Source organism: Malaclemys terrapin, chromosome 3 (genome assembly GCF_027887155.1).
Source record: "Malaclemys terrapin pileata isolate rMalTer1 chromosome 3, rMalTer1.hap1, whole genome shotgun sequence".
Taxonomy (NCBI): Eukaryota; Metazoa; Chordata; order Testudines; family Emydidae; genus Malaclemys; species Malaclemys terrapin.
Genome location: NC_071507.1, coordinates 202,689,982 through 202,700,580, shown reverse-complemented (window position 1 = coordinate 202,700,580; position 10,599 = coordinate 202,689,982). Strand labels below are relative to the sequence as shown.

Here is a 10,599-nt window from a genome sequence, read left to right as displayed (position 1 = left end):
AACCTCCTCCCATCCTCTTTCCATCAGAGCAACTTTCCTCTGGGATTCATAGCCATGCAGTTGCCAGGCCAGTGGGAGGAGATGTATCCCATGCAGCACTCGCCCTCTCTTGGCTGCAAATCAAGCACATCATTGGCTATGTGATGGCCTTGAGTTCTGCCCCATGGTGCAGGAACCAAACCAGTACCTGCAGGCTACTTCAGGTTTTAGTACTGACAAGATTCCTGCTGCCCCTGATCACGAGCGAGTGGAAGAGGTGCTTGCGGGTGGTGCCTTGGGCTTTTCAAATACCACTCAAGCCCTGGGAACAAAGCATGGTTGTAGCTAACCCTCTGAAAGGGGCGTGCACCTGTGGCCTGATCAGTAATCCTCCACCTCACCGCAGCCACATAAGCAAAATCTCTCTCAGAAAAGAAAATGCTGTTGCCTGCCAGGTGAGGCACCAGCTTTAACAAGAGCTCTACTGATACATTACTAAGGTAGAGAACCATGTGAGTCGGTGTAAGTTACATTGTGCCACAAAAGTCAAACTGCGCTATATCATGGCTACCTCCATATAAATACGGTTAAACAGGGTGAGGAAAAACCACGGCAGTATTCTACACAACTGGGCCAAACTCTGCAACTCATGCAGTGAGCTATTCATGGAGGACTCTATTGGGCTTTTTCATAAGGGGCCATCACCTTGTGGGCTGAACAGCAAAGAAAGTTCATTTAAATGATCGCAGTAGTGGCAGTTCCACTGGGGGACCCTTCCCTGAAAGGGATGCCCGGGTCTAACAATAATTAGCCCCTGGGGAGTGACTTTCAGCCAAGGACAACCGCCAAGCAGGGGGCAGCCATTAAAGAATTGAGTCACCGTGCTCTTGTGAGGTAACATCCCCATTGTAAATGAGGGGCAGAGAGAGGGAGTGAATTACCCTAGGACACCCAGCAAGTCAAGAGAATTTGGGGGTTGAAGCCAGGTGTCCTGAGCCTCATCCTCTTGCCAGATCAATCTCCCTTCCTACAATAGGGCAAAATACTATTCCAATTGACTAGTGGGGCAGGAGCAAGGCCATATTTATTTTCATCCGGGATTGGAGCAGGCCCCCAGAGACTAACGGAGCCTCATGAGAGAGGGCTTGGCCGAGTTTTCCCTGCCTGGGATGGATGGCATTTTCACTCCATTTCTCCTTTATATTCTACAGGTTTCTTATTTAATTCAGTTCAGTGGCCCTCGTAAGGAATGGAGTAAGCAGACTGCAATAGAAAGCCAATTTTTAAATGACTTTATTTACAATAAACAGTATAATTAAACATTGAATAACGCTGATACTATAAGCAGAAAGCAATGGTAAAGCAGCTGAAGAAATATGCCTCATTTTAAATACAGGAAAAATATTCAAAACGAGTCTCACTTAAAAATGGCATTTATTTTAAGACAAAAGTGCTCTTTAATGCCTCATTGCACATTAGAGCTGTTAAATGCAAGATTGATCAATTTGCCATCTTTTATCTCCATTTACCCTAAGCAGGGGAAACCTAATGAGGAGATTTTTCACAGTGTAATGTGAATTCAACTTTAAGTAGGATCAGTGAAGATAAAACCGTTTTCTAGCCAAGCCAAAATACAAATCCGTGCCTTAGGGTTATTTGAGGACAATTTTTAAGAATGGCAAAATTGCTTTCCTCTATGGGAAGTTTTTAAAAAAAGCAATTAACAAATATGAAGCACTTTTTAAAAAAATAATTAGGATCTCCAGTGACTGATTCTCTTCTCATTCCTGTAAATTGGGAGTAACTCTGTTGGCATCGCTAGTCACACCAACCTAAAACGGGCGGGAAGTCAGGATTCATATTCTCTGACTTATTGTCACGATTCCCCCCCCCCCCTTTTTTTTTTTAATAGGGAGGAAATAATAGCTTCACTAACGTTTAGTCTAATCGGGCAGCAGAGACAGCAATTGGTGGGTACTGAGAACAACACTCCTAGCTGTAAAACTAGTAGTTAGTTCCTCCCTAGCTGGAAAGCTGTGACTGTAATGTAACCTAAAGCTACCCATGTTTCAGGGGCCTGAGTTACAGGCCATAGCAGCATGTAGGACCCCCAGTGCTGCTACTGAAGCTATTTAATAGGCACGGCCCCTGCTTTCATCCAGGCATTTCTAAAGCATTGTTGCCATTTGCTCACAGTGCACGTGAAAGCTTCTGAAATGTTTGAGGACGGTTTGGAAGTGCTGCCGAAGAACAGAACCAGGGCCATCGGCTCATCTTATGCCATGGCAGCTGGGGACAGGGGTGGACGGCCTCCCACTGAGGTCAGGCAGGGTAATGTTCTTGATGCTCTCCTCACTGAGTCAATACCAAACCCACGCGTGGAACGAAAGGCACCATTGCTCAGACAAGATGTACAACCACTGTCCCGCCCACACCGATCTTTTAATACAGGGGCACGATTGGTTGCAGAGATCAGGAGCTGTCTTCCCCAAACTACACAGTTAACATTGTCCAGCCCCAACCCTGAGAGCAATGGTGGAAGCCTCAGTGTAGACAGGATTCTAGTGTGATTACCCTCGTCACACCCTGTCTGCATTATGGTTTCCCTCTGCAGGGGCTGCACAAGGGATGAACTATAGCTATGGAGTTTGCTAGTATAGATAAGGCCTCAGACTCCAGTGCCAAGCAGTTAGTTCCCCCTAAGATTGCAGGCATAGGTTTTCCTTGGAGCATGAGCGTTCAAATCATTATTTCCCCTGGATTAAGATCATTATGATTAAACTCAGCACTTCTGTGAGGCTTGCTTCAGCTCTGAAGTGCTTTACAAACATTAACTAAAGGACAAAGCTGTGACATACTCTCTCCCTGGGTTGGTGGCAAGTCTAGGGAGTTGTGGGGTTTTACAAGTGTCCATTTCCAGGCAGCCCCAGCTACTTTGAAAGGTGTGATCTAAGAGGAAAACATAGGTTTGAGCACTTTCTCTGAAAGGTGTTGTGTGGGGGGGGAATAGAGGGGGGTTGTTTTTAAACTCTTTAAAAAGGTTATTTATCTGCTTGGTTTTTACCTTAAATATCAGGAATGTCAAACCTTCTCCTTTTGTTCTGCCTTGGAGGATTCAGATCTGTGGATTGGGAGCTCTCTGAGCTCTTAATTAAAGGAGAAGTAGGGGGGGGAGAGAGAGAGAGAGTGTGTGTGAGAGAGAGAGAGAGATGAATTTTAAGAAAAGAGCTTTTCTTCCAATGGTTTGTTATGATGAATTAAACAGTCTCATTAGAAATAATTTCCCCTCTTAATCAAGTTACATCTGCATAGTTTCTTACATCATCTCATAAATTCTCCAGTCTTCCATAGAGTTGCTCAGGAGAAACAGGGCAGACAAGACCTGAATTTATAATGTAAACAATGAGCAGCCAAATAAATATAAAAGGAATCCAAACCAGCAATCTTTCAGGCCTTCCCTTTACATCATAAAGAAGCAAGAAGGGGAAAAACCCCACTGTTTTCTGTCCTTTTTCAGGGTCTCCTTTAAAATCACAATGGGAACCAAGGGCACATTAAAACTTTACAGTCAACTTCTTAATAAGTCCCACAGCATTTTCTAGTAATGGTCCAAACCACTACACCGTATCCCCCTCTTAGTACAGCGTTTGGGGCCACGCTAGTAGAATACATTGGTACTTTTTATTTTATAAGAATAGAAGGAAACCAGCAGAGTAGATAGGCTCATAAGTGACCAGAAAGCAAAATTAATTTCTCTTACTTACATCTCTAGAATTGGTTCCTCTATTTATTCCACTAGGTTCTCACACTTCGATCACTTCCAAACAAGTTAAAAAAAAAAATCCAACACACACCTACGTTTAAACTATTCCCTGAACTAAAAAAAACGGTGCAGGCAGCAGAGAGGTAAATGATGTCTTCTTGAGGGAGGGGATTGTTTCTTGGTGTTACTGCTGGATCGGTCGGTGGGATTCAATACCAATTCATGAGCATGTGTTGCGATGACTGAATACTTGAATGGTTTCTGTAGAATAGCACCTACTTAGCTGAAATCCAAGTGTATTCTTAGCGTCTTTACATCCCAGAGCTTGGCCAAACAGTTTCTGGGACCCATCCCAAGGATCTGTTGGTCTTTTGCATTTATACACTTCCTCTGGGCAGCAGTCTTCATACTCACGACTCACAAGCTAGAGATCCGAAGATGCATTTCTAGCTGCCAACTATGTCTGGAGACATTTTGGTGTTAGCACCACATAGTATCGTGCACGTGCAAATGCCAAGCAAAATGAAACATGTTTTTTAAAGATGGCTGATTGGCCAGGAAAAGAGACTGCTCTGCACTCGGTAGATTGGCACATATTATGTGTCGGGGGCCCCTATAGACACTGGTTTCTGGTTGAGTGCCACCTGTCTCCTGCTTTGGTCAGTAGCACAGCTGGGGCTGGAATGCAAGAGTCCTGAACCCTCCCCCCCACAAACACACAGTAATCATTAGATTACGTTGCTTTCTGGGGCAGGCATCCAACAGGGACTGGAAAGAGACCAGTGCAGAGAGAAAAGTCAGTAAGGAACTGCACCATGTGTGCACATCACCGTGGGACTGTTATTTACAGCTGTGTTAAAAGACCAGCCCAGCCCCACATGACTAGTAGGTTATCTCAGCTCCTTAAAACGCGCCTTGTCAAGTAACTGCTGCTCACAGTTCATTTTAATTAACAAGCTCGCTTCTCCCCTGCTAAGCTCCCATGGGTGTTTTGCACACAGGACGCTGAACTCAGCGAGCAAGGGGCTGCCCGGCAAGAACTCTTCACACCTGAGTAGCTCAAGACAGAACTAGGAAAGGAAATGAGCCGAATGGCATTCCCGTCCCACACCCCTCCTGCGACCCCACAGAACACACTAACACTACAGCATAGGAATTTAGGCAGTGTTTGGAAATTCCTTTGGTCACTAGGTTTTGGCCACGCTGGGGAAAGCACGCATTGACTTCACACACACAGGTACCAGTCACAGACCCTTCCACAGAGCAGCGGCAACTGACCACAGCATCTAAAAAGCAAGAGTAGCTTTTATCTGGAGATTGAATGGGAAGCCCCTAATCCAGCCACCATGTCAGCTCCCACCGGACACCTGTTAATCAGGCAAAGCCACCAACAATCACTGAACTTTTTGGGTACCCTCTTCTTCATCATCTGTGTCCACCCCCTCTCTTCTCCCATTGAGATCTTCCTTGGCCTTACGAAGCAGAAGGAAAAAATCCTTCTCTAATGTCTCCGGCTTGTTGACTACTCAACCCAGGGCCAGGGTTCTAGATTGGGAATCCAAGTTCCAGAAACACCAGGATTTTACCAGGCAATATGTTCTTGCTGGGATCTGAGTTGCCACTGGTCCAGACAGATGGGTTCTAGGTACAAGGGCAGCAGCGTATAGCAAGAGCAGAGATAAGAGGACTAGCATTGTGTTAATAGCCATTGTAGACGGACGATAATCATCACCATTCCTTCTATAGCGCTTTCCATCCACGGCCTGAAAATCTCCAGCCTGACAAGTGTAGCTTCACAACATCCTGGAGAAGCAGGTGGCACATCCACACTCCTGCAGATCCCTCGAGACCCATTTCTACCACATTGCCCACAAGTCAGCCAGTCGAGGTACACATTTGGGAATGATGGTATTTATTCTGGTTGTGTTTTTTTATCCATCTCTCCTACCCTTACGGCTGTTGCTTGGCTTCTTAGATTGTGATCTTATTGGGGGCAGGGAGTTGTGTATTGACAGCACCTAGCACCTGGTGGGTGGTACTGCAATGCACAGAATACATTTATCTTAATATATGGGGAAACTGAGGCATGGAGATTAAGGTCCACATTTCTCCCAGGAAGTTAGTCAGATACTGTAATCCTTCAAGGCTGCATAGGAAACCTGCAACAGAGCCAGGAACCCAGGCCTGTGCCTTCAACTGCAAGGCCATCCTTCCTCAGTGTTAGGTGAAGCTGCGTGTGGACTGCTTCCCCCCTCTGGAAGGGAGCCCTAATCTGCATTGGGCATTATACCCGTTTGGGCTCTGTAACTTCAGTTCAAACTAAAATCCATTCCGCTCCATTTACGCATGGAAATCGTATGGACTTCTTCAGTTCCTCGAGCTGAAAACTTGGCAAGATTTCTAGTGCTAGATGAAGCTTGGAGGCTAAGCAGGAAAAAGGCCTGTGGAGAGCTAAAAAGGCTAGTCCTCTGCCTTCATCGCTGAGACTAGGGAGGCTGTGAAAGTGGTTTTGATGGCTAGGCAAAGAAGGGCTAGAGATCACAGGTATTCCAGATGCGGTGTGGATGAGGCTAGTGTCTGTCTCTATCTAAGGGTACGTCTGTACTACCCGCCGGATTGGCGGGTAGTGTTCAATGTATCGGGGATCGATTTATTGCGTCTCGTCTAGACGCGATAAATCGATCCCCGAATCGACGCCCGTACTCCACCTTGGCAGGAGGAGTAAGCGGAGTCGACGGGGGAGCCGCGGCAGTCGACTCGCCGCCGTGAGGACGGCCAGGTAAGTCGAACTAAGATACTTCGAACCCCCCCGCTAGTGTAGCTCAGGCCCAATACCAACTTTAGGTTCCACAGTGGAGTTCAGAAATTGACCCTTGGTCTAATGTTGTGGGTTGGGCTAACAAAGAACCCTACCAGGCTCTTAGTTGGGATTCCTTGGTCTTCACACAGAACATGACCCTGCGCTTTTGACGGGACTCAGACATGTGGCTTTTTGCAGAGTTGCCTGAATACCTTCTGGACAGGACAGAGCCTGCGTGAGGACTGGCGAGCATTCTGGATGGACTGCCTGGCACTAGAAGAACGCTGCTTATCCTGCAGCTGCCCCTCTTTAGGGTTCCTGTACACCCAGGAGCAGTACAGGAAGTGGAGGGTAGGGCATGAATACAGAGGGATGGGAAGTCCTTGGTTTAAGGCGCTGACAGGGCAGCAGTCATGGATATACTGAGACAAGGTCCCCATTAAAGAACTTCTTGGCTCTGCTCACAGAGAGGACAGTGTGCATGTTGCACCAGGCATCTGAATGGCATTGGCTGTGCACTGTGGTGTCTCTCTTAGGTGCCCCACATGCGAAAGCTTGCCCCAATGATCGAATGAAGGGGACTAGATCCAAAGGGAATTCACTTCTGTCAGCTCGTCCCCCTGCACAGTCTGAGGCATGTACTTATTTCAGCAGGGTGCCTCTGTCTTGTAATGTGCCATGTACTGTTGTAGCACGAATACATACGCTGCAGGCCCTGGGGAGGTAGGGAACGAGTATCCCAATAAGGCTCACACCACCTGGGCACGGTGAATACGGAGTGTTGGACTGGCTCTCTCATCAGATCCATGATTTCGATATACCTCCCCTGGCACAAAGCAACTCCTCCTCCAAGAGTGCGGTATCGTATCCAGCTGAGTCTAGATGGCCAAAGCCCCTGTAGTTTGGAAGACTTCTACCGTCCTGGATGGAGCTGCCATTTCTGCTCCAGATTTTATTAGCCAGTCTCCCACGTGGGCTATCACAGATCCCTTCTTGTCTGAGGCCGCCTTTGTTCATCACACCCAGCTTGGTGGAGCTGCAAGGTGCCGATGTTAGGATGACCACTGGTGCACAGAACCGGACATACGGTTCCCCATCTGTGATTGGTAAAAATCCTGCCTGGGGAGGGGATGTGGAGGTTTGGATCTCAAGTCAAATGTGGTGAAGAAATCTCCTTAAACAACTTTCTGGCTGTGGTCACAGAATTGAGTGTATTTCCTCGGGGAGTGACACTAATGGCTGGGGCGTTCCTGGTCTGTATTGCAAGTTCTGTTCTTTCCCCCTCTGGGAGAACAGGGACACTAAGTGGCTTAGACCCCTTTGGGCTCAAGCTCAAAGCTTTGCAGACCTGTCTTCGGTTCACCTCACTCATTTTACTGTGACTCTAGCTACTGGCTGTTCTTCCATTTCCACCTTCTAGGGGGAAAAGTTAACTGAAGCAAAGAGCCTGCTGGGGGCCACACCTCCTATAGGAATTATACACGCTCTGTGACAGAAGGAGACAAAGCTATATGCTGCCTTTCTGGCAGAGAGTGAGTAGCAAGTATCTGTCCTGCCACCTGGAGGCTCTGGGGCTGTGCTCTGCATCCAGTTCAGAGCTCTGCCTCCAGACCTGTCCCCCTTGGCACTCAGAGAGGAAGCCCAGGTGGCTTCTGAATGCCTTCTCGTAATATGGGCCTGAAGGACTCAGCAACGGAGAACTGCCTGCACATAGTTTACCCATCCCTCCTGCCGGGCCTCCATCTCAGCAGCCATGTTTTCCATGACTCCTTCCTGAGGTGGATCTGCCTCTGGGGATGTGGCTGGGAGTGATGGAGCAAATACTAGCGACAAGAGGGGAGCAGAAGGCACCAAATATTGCTCTGCGATTGCTGGTGACTCTGCCTGAGTGGCAGGGCAGGAGCAGGAACCCTTCTTCTCTCTAGAGGTGGCAACTACAATGTCCCCTCTGGGCTTCTGGTAGTGCCAACCCTCCCACTGGAGTTGGGCCAGGCTGGTCTGTGGGGCAGAATGAACTAGCCCTTCGAAGCTTAGGGAGCCGATTTCCAGAAGTGCTGAATGCTCCTGCAGCTCCTATTGACTAGTGGGAGCAATGAATGCTCAGCACCTCTGAAAACTAGACTTGCCCCTATCCACCTCCAACCCCAAGAGAGGGAAAATCCACACACTGCATAGCACAGTCATCAGAAAGCAATACAACATTAGCGGTCATCTCCATTTCTTTGTTTTTATCTCTTGCAAATAGAGTCAACAAAGCTACACATTTTCCACACATCAGCATAATTTTAGAAAAAAGGGGGGAAAAATCATAAATCAAATAAAAAGCGATGATCTTAAGAGCGATCGCAACTAAAGGAAGAAAACAAATGTGTACAAGAGATTAGAGTTATGTACAGTGACAGGTTTGAGGGGGAAAAATAAACTCCCATCAGAGAGTTGAATTTTTATTATTTTTATTATTATTTTAAATAGTTTAAGCTACCTCAGCTGTTAAGCACAATCAAAGCAGAAAAAAACCAACTGCTTAATTTTATTTAATATTTAAATCAGAAAAATTTTATCTACAATAATTGACAGAACCCTCCCCCCTCCTCCTCATCCTTTCCCCTAAAAATTATTGCAGCTTTTCCCCCCAAACTGTTCTTTTTTTTGTCTTTTTATTATTATTTCCCCCCCGATGTAATATACACATTGTGGCCTCTCTCGCTAGGAGGCTTTAAACACCAGCATAAAACATGGAAAAAATGGTGGGTCAAAATACTCTCTGTTTTTCTTTAAAACTGACAAACTCACGATTGCTAGAAAAAGCTGATTGTACGCACAAGCGGACTGGGGCAGAGGGGAGAAAAGGTGTTTGGGTTTTTTAAGCATGAATAAAAACAGCCTTTCTGATAGAAGTCCGGTGTCTTTCCCCACCTTCCCACTGGGCTGAGACATGAATCAGTGACAGATCCAGCTGAAACTGAGATGATCTTCCTCCTTCCGAAGCAGTCTCTTTCAACTCGCTTCTTCCTCCATCCCCTTCCCCACTTCCCCGAGAAACCTTCGTCTGGAGTAAGATGCCAGCAACTGATTACAAAAATAAGAATCATCTGTAATTTTGGCTCAAGAAACCGACTGTCCTGCCTTGTCGCTTTGCCAACATCCAATGCCTTTTACAAAAACAAACAAACAAAAAAAACCCCCGAAAGACAAAACAAAACAAAACAAAAAACCCAAAACAAAAAAACCTTTTTGCTCCAAACACTACGAGCTGAAGAATGGCTGCAGTTTGAGATATCAAAAATCTCAGAAAAATATATAATATATATATATATTTATATATCTCTGTATGTCTTATTATTTAAATTTCACATTCCTTTAAAAGCGGTTATTCAGTCAGTAGCTGCTGAAGGAGGCTCTTCTGCTGGGCCTGAGGGGTCTGAGGACCTGTCGTGCTTTTCTGCGAGCCCATTGGACCAGGCTGGTTCAGGTAAGGATCTCCACCTACCAGATTCACTGTACACTGCACGTCAGCAAACACCTGAACCTGTTGTACCTGCTGGGACACAAAAGACAAGAGAGATTTTTAGAGGAAAAAAGGAACAGGCTCCTTGGCTTATGGACTGGGTACTACGTGAAGTGGAAACTCACTAGAGAATTCCTCTAGTCTGTAGTCACCACAGAGAAGAACTCTTCTGTCTTCTTTTCCTATAAAAAGAAAACTACTGCACTCATTTGGATCAGAGCTCTGAAAGATTCACACGTTTTTAATTTAAAAAAAAAAAAAATTGGCATTCCCATGTCTCCAGCTGCCGGCCGGCCAGCCATCACTCTGTGCTGAGAGCCATCTTGTCTGTGACACCTGCTCTGAGGGGAGCACAGTATCAAAGGCTGGAAACCCCTTCAACTGCAGTCAAATAGACCAGAGGCACAAGGTAAAATGCTTATGCCATGCAGCTGAATAGGGTACATCATGGCATCCCACTCACTGCAAGGGAATATCAAAGGGTCAATACTAAGGTAGAGTTAGGTCCAAAATTGAAGTGTGTCAGAACCTAGGGGCAGGACACATTTT

The 10,599-nt window shown here is 46.3% G+C and overlaps 1 protein-coding gene across 1 annotated transcript in view; it reads right to left on the bottom strand.

Moving 5' to 3' along the window:
- Positions 1 to 1,256: 1,256 nt before the first annotated feature.
- The window catches only part of NCOA1 (nuclear receptor coactivator 1), a 263,927-nt gene continuing 254,584 nt past the window's right edge, over positions 1,257 to 10,599 (bottom strand). Inside the window, exon 20 of the mRNA XM_054021341.1 lies at positions 1,257 to 10,083. Within this exon, the coding sequence (XP_053877316.1) occupies positions 9,913 to 10,083 (171 nt within the window). The 3' untranslated portion in view covers positions 1,257 to 9,912. The remainder of the gene's footprint in view (positions 10,084 to 10,599) is intronic.